Source organism: Lithobates pipiens, unplaced genomic scaffold (assembly GCF_037356315.1).
Source record: "Lithobates pipiens isolate NorthernLeopardFrog02 unplaced genomic scaffold, aLitPip1_a1.2 Scaffold_16, whole genome shotgun sequence".
Lineage (NCBI taxonomy): Eukaryota > Metazoa > Chordata > Amphibia > Anura > Ranidae > Lithobates > Lithobates pipiens.
The window spans coordinates 599,279,307-599,303,382 of NW_027507748.1; the positions used below are offsets into that span (position 1 = coordinate 599,279,307).

Consider the following 24,076-nt stretch of genomic DNA (forward strand, 5'->3'; position numbering starts at 1 on the left):
GAGATATCTACTTATATACCAGCCGGTGAAATCACAGGTGCATGCCACTGTGCTCTCAGTGGATGTAATGCAGTCCATTGAGAGAGCTGTGCCATTGCATGCATGTGAGCGAGTGAAGTCATCACACCTTGGCCATTTGTATGGCCAGAGCCTGTGAACCCAGAAGGAAGTCATTGTGACAGCGTCCCACTAGAGGCTTCAATTCACAGGGAAGTGTCTCATAACGTGCTAGTATGCAATACATATTAGCACATTATGACGTTGCCTTCCAGGGGGAAAGCTTTTTTTTGTGGACACTTTAATACTACTTGAAGATGTTGAAAATACAAACAATGGTTTATTGCTGAAATCAAGTCCACCCATATAGATTAGGCTTTATGCACACAGGATGTTTGCCCATCTTTCCCAGACTCCTTTCTTCCAGGCAGCAGCATTTTGGCAGAAACAATATTAGACTGTAAATACATTTATGTCCTTTAAGGACTTGGGCGTTAACTTGTTTATTTGGCCAGAATAATGATTTATTCTGGTCATTGAAATTAAGGTTCAAGCGTTTGACGCGCCTAGCGCTAACATACGTTTACAAGCGTCAAGCTGTTTCTCTGCCAAAACGCTGCTGCTGCTGTTGGCACAGAGGCAGGGAAAAAAAACAGCTAACCCTAACAGCAGCATTAAAGACTTCCAGTGTGCCTTACCCAAAATAACAGCAAAAAACACACCATGTAATTATGTAATTAATACATTTATTGGACATACCGGCTTCGGCATCTTGCTTCGATTTTCTTCACACTACGTCAGTAAATGATTATTCTTTCCTGCCAGAAAAAATAAAATAAAAAATCCGGTCAGTGCTATGAGATCATACATGGAAATCCACAACTCTCAAGGCATGCAAGTGGTGTACACAGTGAGAATTTGTATACGGTACATTCTACCTACAGATACAAACATCCTCAGTCTTCTACACACCTTCTTACCCTCTCCTATAATGGCTAATGCTTTTGTTCCCTTTCATCACCAAAGAATGAGATGAAACAGGTAATGAAAATTGAAATGGAACAGGATGACACCATCCTAGCACATTCTTTGACAACACTAGAAAATGGACAGGAAAGGATTAAGCTGTATGTGACATACAAGCTATGATCTTAGAAGTCTTTTTAATAGAAAAGCTGGATATGGTGAAAAAGCTAGGGGAATCATTTTTTTTTTTTGTTCAACCAGTGGATTGAGCAAAAAAAGAAGACTTAAGTAAAATTACCAGGAGAATCCTGGAAATGAAAGAAATTCAGCAATTACCTGGTTCAACCAACATGCACACTTAAAGTGGTTGTAAACCCGAAAAAAACAAAAACAAAAAAAAACCCTGTTAGACAAAAAGGCATAATGAGCTAGTATGCATTACATACTAGCTCATTATGAAATACTTACCTTAGAGCGCTGTGAACAGCGACATGTCTCTCGGACTTATTTCTGGGCACGGGGGCTCCGGCGATGCCAATAGCCGGCACCGCGATGACGTCACTCCCGCGCATGTGTGTAAGAGCCAAGCCGCTGGTCACATGCAGGTTTAGGAGATATTTCAAGTACCTACAGGTAAGCCTTATTATAGGTTTACCTGTAGGTAAAAGTGGTATGCAAGAGTTTACAACCACTTTAATAGTTTAACCTGTGTGGTACAGGGGAGTTAGGTTGTTTATTGGCCTGATATTTATAGAAATGAAAGTACTGTAAACTTAGTATGTCTATAACAAAAGAATTGTTAAAGGGAGAGTAAACTACCTTTGTTGATTTTTACCTATAGGTAAGCCTATGAGGCATACCTAAAAGTACAGGAAATATCTCCTAAATGTGCACCGTTTAGGAGATATTTACTTTAGAAGCAGCCAGTGATGTCCCCAGCACGTGCTCTGAAGGCCTGTGCCGTAAACAGTGACTCCTGCACGCATGTGCGTAAGTTACATTGGCCCAGCCGTTCATACGACCAAAGCCTGCAAACCTGAAAGGATGACCGGGTGAAGATGGCAGTGCCAACAGTGGTGACAGCGCACTGCTAGAGGGCTTCATTTTCAGCTAATGTCATAATGTGCTAGTATGTGCTGCATACTGGGACATTATGACAAACTGCCCAGGGCCTAACTTTTTTTGTTGTGGTTTACTACTGCTTTAAAGACTTTTCAGCAATTGTATTAGTAGCAGTAGTATTGTATCACCTTTGATCCTATGCTTTGAATCAAAGTGAATAAATGTTCATCAATAAAAGGTTTTGATGAAAATTGGTCAACACAAGGTAAACCCAATATCATTTTACTAAAGTTAATCTCTTTTGGAGGTCTCCATGGCTCGAAGAAACTGAAGAAAAAAATAAAACAGAAAACCTATGTTGGAGGAGTTAGTAAAGGGAAAGACGGCACTTTTGTGGTATAAATATTAGTGAATTCTTCCTATACCCAAGTTCTAAGCAGTGCCAAATCTTATTAAAAGTGCTATGCGGCAGTTTTTTATTAAAGTCTGATCACATGAACCAAAATAATGAAATCACTTGTGCTAGTGTTCTCATTTAAAAAAACAAACAAACATTCTCAAATACTGTATTACTCTCATTACCAGAGAAGTGTAAATAATCTAGTGTGGAGGGGCAGACAGCAACGATAGGCACTGCAGCAAGGAGAGGAGGGGGCATGTGTATGGATGGCTAGCAAAGCAGAAAGGAGAAGAGAATATACTCAGATTTTGCTCAGATCTGCAAAAAAATTTAGCACGCCCTGGGGTAAGTGCATTTGATTCTGGTAAACTACCATTTAACAAAATAAAAGGTATGTGTCCCTTTTATTAATTTATCACAGGAAGTGTTAACTAAGCAGGCAAATAGAAGCTGGCACTTTTTTTGGTGTGCCCCAGTCTGTTAATTCCCCAAGAGGTATGATTACTTCTCAGGACACCATAGATTAGGAAAAAAAAAAAGAAACCCACTTTACCCATCAGGCTATGCTGTCAAATAGTATTGTAAGGTGGAGGGGGTAGGCACAGTTTTTTTAGTGCCTTCCAAATTTAGCTACTCTTTCTGCCTTTACTCGTAATGGAAAATTGCCACCTGGTCATATTATAATTTTGGCCTCATGCAAACTGGATTTTATTTCTACAGATCCTTAGAGCATTTGTAGGTTTTTTTTTCTGCCTCTAAAACCCCCCTGCATGTTAGCCTGTGTGTCCATGAACATATAGGACTTCAGAGGAGTTAGGCAGAAAAAATAGGATTTTTATAACAGCTTACCTGTAAAAATCCTTTTCTTGGAGTACATCACATGACACAGAGCTTTAATTACTAAATGGGTTATGGGCCACCTTCATGTGTTGATACTGGTATAGCTAATACAGTAAGTTGACTCCCCATTATAACTCCTCCTCCTACCTCAGTTTTGGTAGCCAAGCAATATACTTAAACCCCATAAAAAGAGGAACGGGACCTCTGTGTCCCATGATGTACTCCAAGAAAAAAGATAAAAGGTAAAAATCCTATTTTCTTTATCGTACATCATGGGACAGTATTAAGTAATTACTTAATGGGACGTCCCATAGCAATGCTACTTGAGGGGGGGGAGACAACTCGTAGGGCAACCCCAGACATGAGGACTTCTACTGCTGCCTGCAGCACACTGCACCCAAAGGCGATATCCTCATTCCTCCTTACATCCACTTGATAACATTTTGGGAATGTATGGACCGAAGACCAAGTTACGGCCTTGCAGATCTGAGCCATGGAGGCCTGGTGACCCACTGCCCAAGAAGCATTAACCGACCTGGTCCAGTGTGCCTCAACTTGAAACAGGGGAATTTTACAGTTTAAATCATAAGCTTGAATTATCACTTGTTAAATCCACTCAGACCCCTTTCACACCAGTGCCTTTTGCAGGCACTATATCATTAGAAATAGCACCTGCAATCCGCCCTAAAAAAGCTGCACCATTGTCTGTAGTGTGAAAGCCCGAGGGCAGTCACACTACAGTGGTGCGCTGGCAGAACGTCAGGGAAAAGTCCTGCCAGCAGCTTCTTTGGAGCGGTGAAGGAGCGGTGTGTTTACCGCTCCTCCACCGCTGCTCCGCATTGAAATAAATGGGGAAGCACTGTAATACCGCCGGCAAAGCGCCGCTATTGCGGCATATTGCTGGCAGTTTTAACCCTTTCTCGGCCGCTAGCGGGGGTAAAAGCGCCCCGCTAGCGGCCGAAATGCGCCGCAAATCCAGCAGTAAAACGCCGCTAAAAATTGTTTTACTGCCTGTGCTATGGGCGGTGTGGTGTGAAAGGGGTCTAAGCGACAGTGGATTTCGAAGCTGCCTGTCCTTTCTTAGGACCCTCTGGCAGAATAAATAAGACATCAGCCTTATGAATCTGAGCAGCTGTCTTTAAGTAGATTTTCACTGCTCTCATCACATCAAAACAATGTAGTGACTTTTCTTCCCTGGAACATGGTTTTTGAAAAAATAATGGCAGGACAATATCTTGGTTCAGGTGAAAACCTGAAAACACTTTTGGCACAAAGCCTGGACGAGGGCGTAACACCACTCTGTCCTGAGGAATAATCAAATATGGCTCTTTATAAGAAAGAGTAAACAAAAAACAGTTTTGGGACTTTAAATGAGGCACGGGTTAGCGCCTCCATCCCAGTATATAAGGCAAAATTTGAAAGGAAGTTGGGACTTTAAAATAAAGCCGTTGAAGTGTGGAGGTAAAGGTAAAAAGAGTATTTAATTTAATTGACAATATGTGATACAGAGTAAATATATACATACATGTACAACTATTTGGCACAAAAATATGTTTGATGTCATCATAAACATATTTTTGTGCCAAATAGTTGTACATGTATGTATATATATGAATTTACTCTGTATCACATATTGTCAATTAAATTAAATACTCTTTTTACCTTTACCTCCACACTTCAACGGCTTCATTTTAAAGTCCCAACTTCCTTTCAAATTTTGCTTTATAAGAAAGAGCAGCCAATTTTGAAACCCTCCTTGTTGAGTATATAGCAACCAAAAATACCAACTTCCTAGTCAGAAGGACTAAGGGAATATGCTGTAATGCAGGGGTGGCATATATGCTTCCTGTACAGCATCGGCTTTTGCCACAGGCAGAGTCTATGGTACAGTTCACTTAACTCACAAAATAGACACAGGTGCACTACGCTGCATGCGCGGTGTAAGTAAACAGCAGCACATCAGTGTGAAAGCAGTTTAGGCCCTTTTCACACGGTCGCCCCTACCCAATTGGACCCTCAATTCACTTCTACAAAGCGGCAGATGAAAACAGACTTTTGTCCAATTACACCCGCCTGCCTCCAATCTGATTAAAAAAAAAAAAAATAGAAGGGAATTCGTCCCCTTCCACCTGGGTGGATCAGATCAGAGGGCGTATAGAGTAGCCGTGACCTGTCATCCACGCGCTCCGCTCATTGTGGCCCACAACTGGTTACCAAGTTGATTAATTGGCCCTCGCTCTTAAAAAGGTTGGGCACCACTGCTGTAACGGTTCAAATGGGTGTTTTTGTAACACTGACAAAACCAAATTCAAGTTCCAAGGCCTTAAAGATGATTTAACTGGCGGATTAATCTGCATCGCCCCATGCATAAAACCCCGGACTAAAGAATGTGTAGCAAGCGGTCCTTGAAATACAAAAAAATCGATAAGGTTGAGACTTGGCCCTTAATAGTACTAAGGACCAATTTCATCTCTACACCTGATTGCAGAAAGGCAAGAATTCTGCCTACGATAGATCTCAGAGGGTGCCAACCCTTGGATTCACACCAGGAAACAGAAGTCTTCCAAACTTTATAACATAGTTCTGGAAGCTGGTTTCCTTGCATTAATGAAAGCAGAGTTAACTGACCCGGAAAGCCCACGTTTCTTCAGAATGTGGGTCTCAATATCCAGGCCATTAAATTTAGCGTTCATAAAGCAGGATGGAATATCGGCCCCTGTGAGAGCAGTTCTGGCCTTAGTGGGAGGGGCCATGGACCCTCCACTGCCATCTTTAAGATTTCTGTATACCATGACCATCTGGGCCATGCTGGCGCTACCAGAATTACCGGCTTTCTTTCCAGCTTGATCATGCAAAGTCGTTAATGCAGCAACTGAATAAGGGGGAATGCATAGATCAGTGAAAACGGATCCCACGGGGTTACCAGCACATCTGCTCCACATGCGAGTGGATCCTTTGTCCTGGACACGAAGTTGACTAACTTCATGTTGAATCTGGACGCTAGAAGATCTACATCCGGAGACCTCCATCTTTGGCAAACAGCCCGAAAAACTTTGGGGTGAAGATAACTGCTGGCCACTTAAGTAGTCCGCCTGCCAATTCTCATTTCCTGGAATGAAGACTACCGATTGGCACGGAACATTCTTTTCTGCCCAAGTTAGAATATGGTTCACCTCTCTGAGCTGAGAGACTCTTGGTGCCCCTTTGGTGATTGATATAGGCCACAGCCATGGCATTGTCAGCTTGGATCCTGACAGGACAATTCGTTAACCTGGAGGTCCAGGTTTTCAGAGCCAGACACACTGCCCCAATCTCTAGGATGTTGATGGGCCGGGCTTTTTCAGGTCTTGACCACTGTCCCTGGACAGTCGTTTTTTTCTAGTACTGCTCCCCAGCCTGAGAGGCTGGCATCTATCGTTACTACTTTCCAGATAATTGGTCTGAAGGATTTTCCTTTCAGCAGATTCCGGGTTAGTATCCACCAACTGAGGCTTTGGAACACTCTTGGGGACAGCCGCATTGGCAAGTCCAAAGCCTGGATCGTTTTGTTCCAAGCAGACAGGATACTGTTTTGCAACAGTCTCGAATGGAACTGGGCATAGGGGACTGCTTCGAACTTAGCTACCATCTTCCCCAACAACCTCATGCAAAGGCGAATTGAAGGATTTCTTTTCGACCTGACCATCCGTACCAGCTCTCGTATGGAGCTGATCTTTGCCGAAGGGAAGAACACCTTTTTCTTGGCTGTGTCTATGATCAGGCCCAAATACTCCAGCTTTCTCACTGGTTTTAAGGAAGATGATGATCCAACCCAGACCTTCCAGGTAACTGGTTGTAATGCGTACATTTTGCTAAGCGAGTCACTGAATGGTCTATTAACAATAGATCGTCTAGGTACGCCAAGACGGTTATTCCCTGTGCCCTTAACCTGGTTAGAGGTGGAGCCAGTACTTTTGTGAATACCCAGGGTGCTGTGGCTAGCCCAAAAGGCAAGGCCGTAAACTGAAAGTACCGCTGTTCTACTTTGAATCGCAGAAACTTTTGGGTAGCGGGAAATATAGGAACATGCAGATATGCATCTCTGATATCAATGGACGCCAGAAGTTGTCCTCCTTGTAGGATGTAGACCACTGACCTGATCGACTCCATGCGAAAGGAGCAGATTTTCAGGAACAGATTTAAATTCCTTAGACTTAGAATGGATCTGACATCTCCATTTGGTTTTGGTACTTAGTATTATGATGAGGCCTTAGTATTCTGCTTTGCAGCTTTCCGCCCCAGGTCTTCCTTTGACCCGGGGCCTGACCCTGAGGTTTTCCTCTAGAGTCTGACGGTGGAGGCTGTCACCACTGCCTAGAGGCAGATGTCCCTAGCGCAGGAGAAAGTCAGTTTAAATGAAGAACGTTTTTACTTTTTGGCAAAAGAGTACTCTTCCCACTAAAAAGCATTTGGATGTATTTATCCAAATTATCACCAAATAGTCACTCCCCATGAAAGGGGAAACTAGCCAGAAGCTTTATGCAAGGAGCTTCGGCTGACCACTTTTTTAACCAAAGAGTTCTACGCATGTGTACTAGCACAAGCACAAGGCGAGACATCTGGTGAATTCTTCATAGCATCTATGGCAAAGCATAATGCCTTTGGTAGTTCAGCTAACTCACGGGCCTGTTACGCAGGGAGCTCTTTAACCACTTTATGACCGGTGCACGACGATGCATGTCCATTTTTGAATAGGGATATCTCGGTAACGGCAGCTGCCGCCACAGCAGAGATATCTATCTCTTCAGGCACCAGTCGTGTGTACGATAATGGTGGTCTCTGCAACGGGTTCCATTATCGGAGGCGGGAGAGGTGCCACCCCCCCTTGCCGCTCTCCCGCGCCCTCCGCCGCTTACCGGAGTCATTGGTAGCGGCGGAGGTGATTGGGACCTGCCTTCTCTGTGGTATGGAGGCGAGTGAGGCCAAGACGGCCCCCAACGTCAAAACGTCACTTCCACCTATACCTCTTAAAAGGCACATTTTTTCAAATTACTTTTTTTTTTTTTTTTTTCTTTTATTGCATTTAAGTCCAAATATGAGATCTGAGGACTTTTTGACACCAGATCTCATATTTAAGAGGACCTGTCATGTTTTTTTTCTATTACAAGGGATGTTAACATTCCTTGTAATATGAATAAAAGTGATCCATTTTTTTTTAAACAATGTAAAAAAAAAAAAAAAAAAAAAAATCAAAGTAAAATAAATAAGAGTTTTTTTTTTTTTAAATTTTAAAGAACACCCCATCCCAACGAGCTGGCCTGCAGAAGCGAACGCATACGTGAGTAGCACCCGCATATGATAACAGTAGTCAAACCACATGTGTGGTATCACCACGAGTGTGTCATCACCTGTGTGACGTCATTGGTGGCTAGAAGGTTGTAATGATGCACAGTGAAAATATGTGGCTTTGTGTAACTAAATAGCAGGCTTAATCCACCAGCTGGCTTGTATACAGTTTTTGGGCGATTTTTAGGCATTTTGCAAAGGCACCCCTGAAGAAACCTGAAGGCGCCCTGGTTGAAAAAGCCTGCTGTAAGGTAGATCAGCAGCATAAGGCTTCTTTCACACAGGTATGTGAATATTTGCATTCATAGGACATTGCTAAACATTTGTAATGATTTCAACATGGTTCAATTCAGACTATGGGGTTCATTTACTAAAACTGGAGAGTGAAAAATCTGCATAGAAACCAATCAGCTTCAGCTTCCAGGTTTTGTCAACGTTTAAATGAACATGCTGAGTTAAGTCAATTGGCTACCATGTGCAAGGGCACCAGATTTTGCACAGTTTTAGTAAAATCAACATAAGTATGTCAATAGGCATTCATGAAGAAAAACTGAGCATATAGCTCAGAAAAACTAAGAGGAAAAAACTCTAGAATTGAGTTTCCTATTAGTTCAGTGGGAACGGGGACTATTGCGGTATCAAATTAAATTGAAACAATCATTAAAATTCCCTTTAATGTGGAACTTATATGGTTCAGGTGCCATTCTGAGGACGGATTTTTTAACTCATCTTTATTTCTATGTTTGACTGTCTTTAGGTTGGCGACTGTCACCTGCGGATAGCCCTGGCCATGGAGTGGAAGCGGCCAGTTGATGCTGCCCTGCCCGGTGACCAGGGTCTGCGGCGGTGTGACATTCCCCAGTCTATTTATAATAAAAAGTTCTGTACTGTACACAGTCTTGGATCATGACTCTTTTTCCTTCTCCCCTATCGGTTCCTCCCTCCCCGCAACCAGACAGACCTGAGGAGTTCATTCTCACCCCCTTGGGCGGACATGTGGCAACCTGTTTGTGGTTTAGATTTTTTCCACACCTCTCACTCCGCTGCAGATATCTTATGCAGCAGTGTGGGTGAGCGCATTTATCAATGATAATGCGCCGGTTGCCTGACCCGGATTGATCCTTGTTTGGATTAGGTGACTGTGGACGGGGAGTGCGTGTCATGCAAATCCCCGCCCAGTCACGCCTCCAGACATCCCCCCCTGGTCCACCTTCTATGGGGGACCCGTTACTTATGTGCACAAGCGAATTCAGCGCATGCGCTGTGACGGAGGGACAGGATTAAGGAGCGCACAATTGCGCCCTGAGTACTTCCGGGTTGGGGGTTTAAATGGCGCGCTCGGGATTTGAATCCTTAGAGCGATGCCTCCGTGGAGATGATCTACACACAGGACTATTGAGCCAAAGGTAATACCCCCACTAGACTTTGTATGCTATCTATATATATACTTGACTGCAGAACCAGCCTTTTGTTGACTGACTATGTTTGTCTTCAAACTTTCAACTAGAGTAAAACTTATTTGTGAAGCTGTGGATATCCCTTACAGAAAATTTCTTGGGATCTACACTTTATAAGTCTTGGCTTACTTACTTGACAGACTGGGGGTATGTCTTTTGCTTAACAACTTTAATTTTTTGAGGTGCACACATTTTTATTGACCATGGTTCACTGGGTGCTTTCTATGGTATGAGACACTTTACCTGTCCATCTATCCATTAACTAATCAACCTTGCTCTATCCTATTAGCCCATGGTCTCTGATACATATTTTTTACCTATTGAACATCGTTTAAATGGACCATTGCACCTACTTTTCTTTTTCAGTCCTTTTATGTGTTGATTAGAGTCTCTCCACCCTGCCCCCCGTGTCCGCCTATAGGGGGGGCACCCTGTTTTGAGGGTGTCTCGTAGTAGGTCGCTTGTCTGCTGTGGGTCGGGAGTTCCAGGAGTGAGTCATGATCCTCTACTGTTTTTCTAATGAATTTTGATGTGCTGATTATTAATTTTGGTTATAGATTGTATTGTTATTCATTTTTCTTTTTCTTTAAATTTTATTAATATTGTGTATGGTATTATTAAACATCTATTTTTCTGTATTAGATTTATAAAGTGACGTTCCCTGAGGAAGCGGTGTTCTTAGTACCGCGAAACCGGTCGGATTTATGCGTCATCTCTGTACTTCCGTAAAAAAACCCTTGTGTCTAGAAATGTTAAGACCATGTTTTTGAACTTATTTAGTCCTTTGATGGGATTGAATATAATGTGGTTCTGTAACACTAATGTCTATGTATTACCTTTTATATGGATCGAATTATAATAAAATGTAATTGAATTTTAATGATTGTTTCAATTTAATTTGATACCGCAATAGTCCCCGTTCCCACTGAACTAATAGGAAACTCAATTCTAGAGTTTTTTCCTCTTAGTTTTTCTGAGCTATATGCTCAGTTTTTCTTCATACATACTAATTGGGACGATGGTATCTCGGTGTCTTTAGAGGCTATCTATTATCTATCAATAGGCATTCAGTTTACTTGTGTTTACAGAAAAAATAATTCTGTGCATCCAGGGGCAGATGAGATAAAACACATCTAAAAATAAGATGAAGAAAAAAACAAAACAAACAAAAAAAACATCTTTTTGGAGAGCATGAACTTGTTTATATTTCCCAGATCAATTTCTCTGAATTTGAATAAAACAAACACAGAAGGCCTGTGTGACTTTAGTTGTAGTTGGATATGAATGCTCCCAAAACTTCAACAGTAGCGTTAGTAAACTGTGTAATCTGATCTCCTGCTTTCAGGTCTGTTCCCAACAAATGATAATTATAACATAGTGGTAAAGAAATCTTGAATTAGACCCCTTATACATTGAAGTGTCGCTAAAACAGCGCTAAAGCGCCAGTCAATTTTTGCAGTGCTTTAGCTGCGCTTTTTTTTTAAGGCCGTGTTAAAACATGACCTAAAAAACAAAAAACACCAGTCATGCGTAGTAAGCATTTTTCATTGGTAACGTCTGCAGCCTTGCCGCCGATTTTCAAAATTAACATGAAAACAGTCTCACAGATGTAAAATACTCTATTCCAGTATTATAAACTGACTTTACTGTATAAAATTCCAGGCTTGCCAGGGTGTAACAAGATGGCCGCTGCCGCCTTTGTGTTCTGTCAGAATAGCAAATCTATTGGAACATGCGTAGTAAGCATTTTTCATTGGTAACGTCACTTTCGTTACCAAATCTGACGGGTCGCCTAATCTGACAGAACATCCTGCATGCATGCTCGAACTAAGGGCAAATGGATTCCAGGAAGTAACTGCTACATGAATCATTTTACTTTACTCAAGATTGCCATGCTAGGGGGTTGATTTTCAAAGTGATTTCTCAACAAAATGAAGCAGAGTGATGGGTACATGGGGGGGGTTTGCGTTGAATACTAAAAATGAATGTAAAAGTGTTTTTAGTTTGTAGTGCTCAGATGAAGCGAAGGTCCACTTTAAAGGAGAAACTTCCCACTAGACAGCTTCAGAAAACAAGATTTCTGCAAGTGTCCAAAGCCATACCAGGCGTCAGTCCGCTGCACTGCGGGGGACCCGTCTGCCACCCGCGATCACACAAATTCCTGTTCAGACAGGGGAGAGGAGACAGATCGTTTGTTCCTAGTAAGTAGAAACTGTGATAAGTCTCCTCCCCCAGTCAGTCCTATCCCCATACAGTTAGAAACACTAACAAGGGAACAAAGTTAACCCCTCGATCGCCTCCTAGAGTTAACCTCTTGCCTGCCAGTGACATTTACACAGTAATCAGTGCATTTTTCTAGCGCTGTATGAATGTCAATGGTCCCAAAAATGTGTCAAAAAGTGTCCAATTTGTCCACCGAAATGTCGCAGTGCTGCTAAAAATCATAGATCACCACCATTACTAGTAAAAAAAAAAAAAAAGATAAAAAGATAAAAAAAAAAAAAAAAAAGCCATAAATCTTTCCCATAGTTTGAAGATGCTATAACTTTTACGCAAACCAATCAATATACGCTTATTGGGATTTTTTTTTACCAAAAAACATATGTAGAAGAATACATATTGGCTTACATTTTAAAAAACATTTTTGGGGATATTAGTTATTATTATTATTTTTAGTAAAAAATATTGTTTGTCTTCAAAATTGTCGCTTTTTCAGTTTATAGCACAAAAAATAAAAAACCGCAGGAGGTGATCAAATACCACCAAAAGAGAGCTCCATTTGTTGGAAAAAAAAAAAAAATAGGATTTTTTGTATTCACCATAAAATCCTTTTCTCTGTAATTCACCGACCGACACAGCTCCTCTCTTAGCCATTGGTTATTAGCCTTATCACTAGGAGAATACTAGGCATTAGTTGTAACACAACATTCAGAACTCTTAGTTCCGCCCAGGGGGGCGGTCCATTGGGTAACAACCCTCCCGTCTGCCAGACAGACCTCAGTACGTCAACAAGCAGTATAACATAAAGAGAAAAAGGAGGGGCGGGTGCGGTGTTCACCGACCGACACAGCTCTTCTCTTAGCCATTGGGACGTCCCCAAGCAGTGCCAAACGAGGGGTGGGAAAACCGCATTAAAAACTTCATCCACCATGGCCAGTGGGAACTAGTGAAACTTTACCCACAAAAAAACAACAGTGCGTGGAAAAAACACCACAAAAAACCAAGGTATCCTCAACAGGAGTGATTACCCAAAACCGCACCAAAACTGTGAATGAATGCAACAGTGAATTAACACAACAGTACTGTCTTTGTATTGAAAAACCAGGAAAAAAAAAAAAAAAACTGAAAATATATATTGCATATTCAATTGCAACTAAACGGCCACCTGCAAAACTTTGCGGCGAAAACAGCCAATGCACCAAGGTCTAGAACTTGGTAAACGTGTGGACAGACTATCACAGTGATGGCGAACCTTGGCACCCCAGATGTTTTGGAACTACATTTCCCATGATGCTCAAATACAATGTAGAGTGCATGAGCATCATGGGAAATGTAGTTCCAAAACATCTGGGGTGCCAAGGTTCGCCATCACTGGACTATCAGGTTGCCGCTTTACACACCTGAGCAACAGATGCTTGGTTTCGGAAGGCCCAAGACCTTCCGATTCCCCTTGTGGAGTGGGCCGTGACCGGAAAGGGGGGCACCTGCCCCTTCAAGGCGTAGGATTGTACTACAAATGGTCTGATCCACATGGAAATGGTGGCCGACGAGACCGTCATGCCTTTCTTTGGACCAGCCACTGAAACAAACAGTGAGTCTGACTTCCGAAAGGGAGCTGTGGCAAACAAATACACCTTCAGAGCCCGAACCACATCCAGAGGGTGAAGGGCCACCTCCTTAGGGTACTTCAGCTTAGGACACAGAGATGGTAAATCAATGCCCCCATTGATATGAAAAGCCAAGACCACTTTTGGTAGAAAAGTTGGTTGCGGACGCAACACCACCTTATCCTTGTGGATAACCAGATAAGGCAACTTGCATGACAAAGCCACCAGTTCCGAAACCATCCTGGCCGATGTGATAGCCACTAGAAAGACCACTTTCTGAGAAAAAGAGTCAGCAGGGGAATCTCCCTGATATTTTCAAACGGCGGCTTTTGAAGCGCCAACACCAGGTTCAAATCCCAAGGGGGTAACGGTGGACGCAACAAAAGGTACTTACTAATGAGTGAGACGCCAGGGGTTGATCCTGGATATAGAAAAGGAGCGTGGATGACATCCTTTCTCCTCACACATGGAGATGTAGGCCTTCCAGGTACGATTGTATATTTTCCGGGAGGAATATTTTCGTGCTCTTAACATAGTTGGGATCATGAGTTTGACAGACTCTGGTTCCTCAACACCTGGCTCTCAATAGCCATGCCGCCAAAGCCAGCAATGTTAAAGGAGGATGGAGAATCAGACCTTGAGACAGAAGGTCCTCTCGCAACGGCAGTCGCCAGGGAGCGTCTGCCACCAGACGCACCAGGTCTGCGTACCAAGGACGCCAAGGCCACCAAGGCCAATCTGTGGCAACCAGCATCACTGGGATCCCCTCGGCTTCTACTCTGCGAAGCAGACGTTGTAACAGTTTTAGTGGAGGAAAGGCGTAGATCAGCTGGTACTGATCTCACAGAGCCACCGGCGCGTCTGACGCATCTACCCACGGATCTCTTGTCCTGGATACGAATCTTGGCACCTTTCCGATTGAGACGAGAGGCCAGCAGATCCACTTCAGGCACAGTAACCTGAATATCTCTGGATGCAAAGCCCATTCTCCTGGGTCCAGCATCTGGCGACTCAGATAGTCCGCCTGCCAGTTCTCCACTCCCGGGATGTAAATGGCTGACAGGGCCAGTACATGTCGCTCTGCCCACCGAAGTATGTGAGCGACCTCCCATGCAGCAGCTGAGCTTCTTGTGCCCCCTTGGTGATTGACGTATGCCACCGCAGTGGCGTTGTCCGACTGGATCCTGATCGGACGCCCTTGCAGTCTCATCGAACATGTGGAGAGGCACAGCCTGATTGCTCTCAATTCAAGCAGATTGATCAGCAACTTAGATTCGTCCGTCGACCAGAGGCCCTGAGCCGACTGAACACCCATCACTCCACCCCAGCCGGATAGACTGGCATTCGTTATGATCACTGTCCATCTCAGAGGCAGGAATGATTTTTCCTGACTGAATCACTGGGGACCTCAAACACCATATCAGTGAGTCTGTGACTGACTGGCTCACCTGGATCTGTCGATCCAGGGACAACTGAGATTTTGCCCATTTTGTCAAAATCTCCTTCTGCAGGACTCTGGTGTGGAACTGGGCATAAGGTACTGCCTCGAAGAAGGCTACCATGAGGCCCAGTACTCACATGCAAAAAGCGGAGCGGCGACCACTTGCGGTTCATCAGCAGTTTTACTGCGGATCTGAGAGTCTGCAGTTTGTCAGAAGGGAGAGAAACACTCGCTTCCATGGAGTCTAGCAGCAAGCCTAGGTACTCCAGATGCTGGGTCGGTACGACCACCGACTTCTTTAGGCTCAACAGCCACCCAAATTCTTGCAGGGTCTGCATGGTGATCTCCACATCCTCCTCTAGTTCTGAAGCGGAAGATGCCCTCAGGAGGAGATAGTCTAGGTATCCCACAATCGCGATCCCACGTTGCCTTAGAAATGCCAAAACTGGAGCCAATACCTTGGTAAAGACTTGGGGGGCTGATGCCAGAGCAAAAGGAAGAGCCACAAACTGGTAGTGGACTTCACCGACTGCAAACCACAGAAATTTTTGATGCCGAAGGCATATGAGTATGTGCAGGTTACGCATCCTGAATGTCTAAGGACGCCAGGGAGTCCCCTTGATGGAGTGCAGCGACTACTGAGCGAACGGATTCCATTCTGAACTTCTGCACTTTTACAAAGTGATTGAGGGCTTTTAGGTCCACGATTGGACGTGCCCCTTCCTTCTTGGGAACCACAAACAGATTTGAGTAGAATCCCTGGAAGCGTTCCAATTCCGGAACCGGTACAATCACCCCGCGATTCAGCAAGTCCCTTACTGCCCCCAAGAGGGCCTCCCGGCAAGCCGGGGATACGGGTATGCTAGAGGGGAAGAATCTGTTTGGCGGCCAAGAGAGAAAATCTATCTTTTAGCTGTGGAAATCAGATCGCAGACCCATTGGTCGGATAACTGGGGGGACCACCGGGCTGCAAACTCCTGAAGGTGACCTCCCCCCCACCCGAGACACGGGTGAGCACTTTTATTCACAGGCTTGGTAGGCTTGCGGTTCCAGGGATGTTTTTGACCATCCATGGTCATCCTGTCAGGCTGGGGGCATTTTGCCGAAGCTCCGGGCAGATGAAAAAGCCGTTTGTGAGTGGAAAAAGAGGGCCCTTGCCTACAGCGTGGCTCCTTAGCCTTCCTGGCCTGTGGGAGTAAGGTACTCTTACCACCGGTGGCATTTTTAATAATGTCTTCTAAAGAGGCTCCAAAGAGCCGAAAGGGAAGATCCGTCAGGGCTTTTTTGGATGTCTGGTCAAGAGACCAGCATTTTAGCCAAATCAAGCGCCTCTGCAGCACAGCTGACATTGAAGCCCTGGATAACAGAGGGAGAGTATCCAGGGCCGCGTCAGACGTACTTAAGGCCTTGCACTAGTTTGTCTGCTAGTTCCACGCAGACAGGAGAAGCCTGTTGCTCTCCCAATTCGCGGTGCAAACATTTTGCCCACTCAGCACTGCGGACCCCACAACCGTAAACAGGGAACGAGCCACTGCCTCGGCCTTCCTGTCCGTGGGATCCTTGAATGCAGGAGTCCCCTCAACCAGGATCGTGGTTACTTTATTTAACCTGGATACTGGGGGGTCCACGACCCTTTTTTGAGAAGGGTAACACATTACCATGTATTTGGGGACCGAAAAGGTGAGTTGCGGGCAAAATAAGTCAGATACGGGAACATCTTAGGTGAATGTGTTGGCTTGTGGGATCCAAAAGGGACTGGTACCTCTCAGAGGGATCCGCTGGCTTCTAAATCTTCAGGGCATCATGCACAGCTGTGATAAGTGCTCCAACAAGTGCTTTGTCGCGCCCCGGACCGGGACGGGGACTCATCCTCACTGTCCGAATGGTCCAAGGGTCACTAGCCTCAGCAGGACCCAAGTCTGCATCAGAGCACTCCCCAGAGGATCGGGGGGCGGGGCCGCTATAGTGCACCTTTGTTCTCACGCACCGCCTCCATCTTGGCAACAAACAAATTGAGGAATGCCGTCAGGGTGTCCATTGGCACTGTGCAGTCCGCAGGTGACCCGGTTGCAATTGCCTGGGGAAGAAACACCAGATTCTGAAGCCATGCTGACCCTACCCCTTCTGCCACCCGAAGGCGACTTAGGACAGTGACAGTCCCACCCTCCTTGTTGTCGCTGGCTGAGGGTCTCTTTCCCGCCGGACTCACCACCCTGAGGAGTTCTGCACTGTCCCACAAGTAGTGCCGGTAGTCCCTGAGTGCTCCCAAGTGCAGAGGAAACCAAAGCTGTGTCGGTGGGAGCCACCAGAAGTAGCGTCAAACCGCTCTAGAAACGTGCTCAGGCTTCAATAAAATGGCCGCCCAGCGTCCTATACAAAGACAGAAAACACAGGGAAAATAGCTGTGAGAGCACGAGTCATGCTGCTGCAAGAGAACACTGAAAAACGTGTTCAGGCTTCCAGAAAATGGCAGCCAGTGTCCTGAATATGAGATCACTGGGAAAACGGCCGCTGAAGGCCAGGATGCTGCCCTCGCCCACACCTAAAATGGCCGCCAGCAGCTCCATGAGGTACAGAAAGAAAAAACGATGGCAGAGAACACAGCGCTGCACCAGACAACAGTAGACCCTCACAGGCACCTTCCAGGGGCAAAAAACACAGGACACCACTAGAGCCAGCCCCCCCATCCCAGGTGAGAGCCTACCAGAGAGCCCCTGTATATGCACACATACACAGCTCAGCAGCCACATGCAGCATCCACCCAGTGGAGGGGGGGGAAAGGGAAATAGGGACAGGGAGAGAAGAGAGGGAGGTGAGGGACCCCCGAATAGATTTCCCAAGGAATGCCCAGCTGCTCTGCCCCGCCGAGGCAGGGAGAGCTGTATTTACCAGCCCTGAAGAGCTGGGAGACATTCCATTGCAGAACCACTTACTGATCAGTACAGGGTGGCTGCTGGCCTCGGCCCACTGTGACGCAGACATTAGTAGTCCGGTCATATGTAGGCCCCGGAGCATAAAAGCTCACCGACCACCTCTGGAGCTGAGGTTTCGTCGTGGCCTGCTGAGCGCGTAACTGCGGCCTGCACACGCTCGATGGCTGGACTGGGGAGACTACAAGGATAAGGGTATCCAGCCTGCCACCCAGCCGGCTGTTGATAGCAGATCACAGGATCTATCATCTTGTGCAAAAAGACAAGCTTATGCATAAAAAAGTACGGACCGATGGGCCCGCAGGGTTCCTATGTCCTTCTCCTTCACTAGGCAAAATAAAACTGGGGTCTGTCTTGCAGACGGGAGGGTTATTACCAAAGGGACCACCCCCCCGGGCGGAACTAAGAGTTCTGAATGTTGTGTTACAACTAATGCCTAGTATTCTCCTAGTGATAAGGCTAACAACCAATGGCTAAGAGAGCAGCTGTGTCAGTCGGTGAATATAAGAGAAAAGGATGCTTTATATTGTTTGGATACATCTATGCACGACTGTGTAATTGTCAGTTAAAGCGACAGTGCCGTATCGCAAAAAATTGCCTGGTCATTAAGGGGTAAAATCTTCTGGTTCTTAAGTGGTTAAAGTGAACCTGTGGCTTGACAGCTTGGATAGCTGGCACCTTCCGATACCTACAAATGTAGTTTGCTCCACTCCCCTAGCCCTAAATCTTTAGAAGATCTAAAATTTAAAAAACTACAACTAAATCATGCATGGTCACTGTGTAGCCATTCCTTTCTGCCACCTGTGCCTTCCTATTGCCAGGGTGGTCAGCCATCACATTTTCTGGCTAATAGGAAGAAGCAGGTGGCAAGAAGGTGTGGGCGAAAGCCTGCTGACAATTCTCTGTACACGGAACATGTTGGGTGCTAAGGAAGGAACCCGTACGTGCCAGCTCTCCAAACCTACAGGCAGCCAAAAGGTTGCTTTAAAAAAATAAATAAATAAAAACAGAACAGTTTACCATTGTTGACACTGGATTCCAAATATATTGAGCCCTGTGTGTATTGATTCTAGTTATGGGAACTAATGCGCAAGTACACAGTTACAGACACTGATCACAAAGAAACAGGCCCATTTAGGCTTAATGTACACGGAACGTTTTGAAACCTCTCCTAAACCATTTAACTTGACAGATAGTTACCGACGTTTAAAAAAGGTCAGTGTTGCTGCGTTTAGAAGCATTTTTTTTTCCAAATAGTCAAAAATGTATCTCCACTAAAAACGCTTGTAAAACAAAATGTGGCTAAAACCAGAGTTACCGCGTTTACAAGCGGCTACAGGCGTTTGGCGTTTCAAATGCCTCTGAACAGCCGTCCTGAACACATTTTTTTTGCTTCTAAACTCAACTGCCTGGAAACTACTATAAAACGACCCTGTGTACATGTACTGATAAGATAACAGAGGAGAGTTCAGGGGCAGCTGAAAATAACGCCCAACTGCTCCTAAACGTCCGTTTATCAGCAGCAGTGTACATGAGGCCTTAAACTTAAAAAGTGTATTCAAACTAAAAAACAAATATGTAATGTGTCAGTCCTTAGATGTGGTGGCTAAGTGTAAGTAAACTTCCATTGTTTGTACCTATAGGTAAGCCTATAATAGAGCTTACCTATAGGTACTGTAAAGATCTCCTAAGCGTGCTCCATTTAGGAGCTATTTAGTGCATATGCAGCTGATGACGTCATCAATGTATGTGCTCTAAAGGAACGGCCACCCGTGCACAGAGCCCTGTACCATGACCGGCTGCTTCCGTGTGGCATGCACAGGAGTGGCGTCATGTGGCCTCCAGCGGTGACAAGAAAGGCTTTGTGTGCAGGCAAGTGTCACATAACGTGCTAGCATGCGTTGCATACTAGCACATTGCGTCTTTACTTTGCAGGTCAGGGAAAACAAAATAAAAAAAGTAGCACGTCCTCTTTAATTCCTTTTTTTTTCCAGGCTATTTTCTTTAATTTTACCTGGATGCCCTGCCAGTAACACACTTCTTATCCTAAGACCACAATGCTCACGCTTTCTACAGTCATCTATAGGGAAGTTGTCACTCAAGTCTAGACTATGACGATTTAGCGCTGGTTCACACTCGAGCGTTTTGACATGCGATCCGACATGTCAAATTGGCAGCAATTGCCGTCAATGGCACCATCCTAATCGGTGCGACACTGCATCTACTGTGCTGCACCACTTTCAAAAAGTGATTTTGGGCTGCGATTTACATTGATATCTCTGCAGAAACCTGCACAGATGTCTCTGAAATCGTGGCCGAAATCGGGACTGACATGTGGGAGTAAAAATGTGCGAGTTCAGCTGAACTCGCACAGCTTTATTCCCACTGCTCAGTGTGAACCTTGGATAAGACTACTAACATTTCCTCCTACTATAGAGAGGGGCTTTCGCTTTGTAGTTCATAGTAGATAGATTGGAAAGTTAACATTGCTTGAGATACAACATGTATTTTCTATACTTGAAGAGAAGACTAATGCAGTCATCACATCTAAGGACTGGTAAGCTGCTATAGATTACAGTTTTGGTCTAGGGTTTACGCTAGATTCACACCTATGCATTCAGTTCAACCCATATTTGAATTACTATTATTATTTGAATGGGCTGCTGTACATGCAGGACACACAGCCACTTTTACATCATGCGATTTCTGGCACCCAAAAACACACCGCGCTTTCAGATGTGAAGGGGTGCCATTAAAAATGAATGGCAGCGCCATGTATCTGCAAAAGTGCAGCACGTTTTGGCTGCGGGTGTGGAAATAGGTGCACCTGCAACCAACTGCAGTAGCAAAAGCCTAGCCATCAATATATTTTAAAGAAATAGCAAGCATCTAAAATCATTAAAAGGAGGTTACATTTATAATAAGAACACTATACGGTTTCATATCCTCATGTATAAAGCAAGCGTTATAGTGGTAGGGTCACCTACTTATTTGTCACAATGCAAAGACAGCTACTGCCAGACTACAAACAAAAGCACAATGGGCAACCCAGTATTCCCCTGGTTTTGATAATACATTGCCCCAATTGAAGGGCACTATAAATGTATGCAGCAACACACATTACCATATATTTTCTAATGTCCTGTGATTTTAAAGGATTCAATTCAACTGACTTGACTGGGACAAGGAGGGCAACAAAACAAGCAACATGATGGATTTTCTCACAGCTAAAAACCAAACCCTGAGCCAATGCTACAGCAAGCTGAATTTAAAATCATTTCTATTACCGTGTGGTGTGCAATGCAGGGTAGCAAACCCCTTAATACACAACAAAGGCTGTAAAGACACAGGCCTGAACATAGACTTTTTTTTTTAGCTACAGATGAATAAGAAATTATGCCAAACCACAAACCACATCAAACTTAAAGGCATTCAGCTCAGTGACAATCATACTTAAACCCAAGATAAATGGTTTGCATGACTTACAGTAATGGTGCTGAAATCTTCTAGCAGTTTCCTGAATTGTAGACAGAGTGCTGCTCATTCCACAACTGACTTTACTATTACTGACTTACATGGCCAACTTCAAACAGGATTTTCCAATATGTAAAGATTGTTTTCAGGGATTTGTAAAGTACCAGGAGATATATTGTGGCACCTGCTGTCAGAATACACTGATCAGTGGTTGCAGCTGAAGCCGATTGGCTTCCCAGGTGCGGGGAGAGACGCCAGTTTGCAAAAGCCCTTAGCCCTCATTCACACTCTCACAATTTCAAACCCGCATTTCAGTGCAACTTTGGGGGCGATTTGAAAGACAGCTGTGAGAGTTCATGCACAGATGTCTATTCAAAATCGTCCCCAAAGTTGCCAAAAGTAGGACAGGAACTACTTTTTGGAAATCGATGAGGCGTCGCACTGATTGGGAAACCAACATTGATATGGAATGCGATTTCACATGTCAAATCACGCCAAAGTGAACGGGAGCTTAGACCCGATTCACAATGAGGCGATTGCAGATATGTTCCAGAACACACAGAATCACATGACAAGTAAAATAACACATGTTTCTGTGAAGGCCATTCACATAAATGCAGTGCAAATCCAATGAGATTTTAAAGAGTCCCGAAGGGCTTGACAAACCTGCTTTGAATCTAGGAGCAGCTAAAAAAAAGTTAGGAGCATTTTTTTTTTTTTTTTTTTAACAAAGCTTATGGGTAGAACATGTAACATGTTCCCGAAGGTGAACTTACACTTTAACCCTTTCACAGCCAGAGACTTTTTGCATTTGGCCTGAAGATTACATAAAACCCCCAAACATTATATATTTTCTTAAAGCAGACCCCCTAGAGCAGGGGTCAGCCACCTTTTCCCACTTAAGGGCCGGAATTCAATGTATGTGACTGAATGCATGGCGGGCCGCATTCTCCTGCTAATAAATGAAGATAATAAAAATCCTAATACAGTAATAACAGTACGGGTTTATCTCACTTTAAAGGTGCTTAGAGTGACTGTAAAGGATTTTATTTTTTAATAACATATCATATCATACTTACCTCCACTGTGCAGCACATTTTGCACAGTGGTCCCGAACATCCTCTTTGGGGCCCCCAGTGGCTATCACGGCTTCTCCCCACATCAGATAAACCCCCTAGGAGAAGCACTCTCCCAAGGGGGTTACCTTCCGAGGGCGCTCCCAAGTCCAGCATTTCCAGCTATAAACACGAATGCCGGACTCGGCCCCACCCCCCACGTAATTGGATTTGATTGACAGCAGTGGGAGCCAATGTCTGCCAAGTGTTTTTTCACCCCGATGCACAGGATGCATGAAGGTGAAAAAACATGAGGGTTTACAACCCCTTTAACTAATACAAAGCCAGTTCACACTGAGGGAGTAAGTAGCTGGGGATTCTGATTTTACTGCTCCCCCATCCAGGCACCCAAGGATGCCTGACGCAAGCCCTGCTAGCCACCATGGGTGAAGGGGTCCCTAATAGGGTCCCTCCCATTGCAGTGTCCCCTGCACCTCCCCCACTGTAGCAACTTCTGTCTCCTGCACCCAAACCCCCCCCCCCCCCACAAACCTATATTATATATACACACACTTGATATATTATTGGTCTCTTAGGAGCATAGAAAATTGATGGCAGAAGACCAAAGAGTAGTCCATCGGGTCTTCTGGGGAGAGAGAGAGGGAGAGAGAGGGAGAGAGAGGGAGAGAGAGAGGGAGAGAGAGAGGGAGAGAGAGAGGGAGAGAGAGAGAGAGAGAGAGAGAGAGAGAGAGAGAGAGAGAGAGAGAGAGAGAGAGAGAGAGAGAGAGAGAGAGAGAGAGAGGGAGAGGGAGAGGGAGAGGGAGAGGGAGAGGGAGAGGGAGAGGGAGAGGGAGAGGGAGAGGGAGAGGGAGAGGGAGAGGGAGAGGGAGAGGGAGAGGGAGAGGGAGAGGGAGAGGGAGAGGGAGAGGGAGAGGGAGAGGGAGAGGGAGAGGGAGAGAGAGAGAGAGAGAGAGAGAGAGAGAGAGAGAGAGAGAGAGAGAGAGAGAGAGAGAGAGAGAGAGAGAGAGAGAGAGAGAGAGAGAGAGAGAGAGAGAGATGCACCGTCGCTGCCCATTGAATTCAATGGGCAGGGGCAGTTTAGGAGTGGTGTCCACAACTCCTACAGCGCGCCAAAGATGGGGCTTGCAGGACTTTACCATCCTGCAAGTGCACCGCTCCAGTGTGAAAGCACTCAGGCTTTTACACTGGAGCGACAGGAGAGGCTCTTTACAGGTGCTATTTTTAGCGTTATAGCGCATCAATGTGAAAGCAGCCTTAAAAAACACCTCCGTAGGGAACACT

General features: G+C 44.9%; 1 protein-coding gene across 2 annotated transcripts in view; it reads right to left on the bottom strand.

Annotated features, from left to right (window-relative positions):
• RDX (radixin) overlaps positions 1 to 24,076 on the bottom strand; it is a 230,139-nt gene that overhangs the window by 159,791 nt on the left and 46,272 nt on the right. For both annotated transcript variants that reach the window (XM_077483972.1, XM_077483971.1), the window contains exon 2: positions 757 to 815. In XM_077483972.1, the coding sequence (XP_077340098.1) occupies positions 757 to 768 (12 nt within the window). In that variant the 5' untranslated portion in view covers positions 769 to 815. The remainder of the gene's footprint in view (positions 1 to 756; positions 816 to 24,076) is intronic.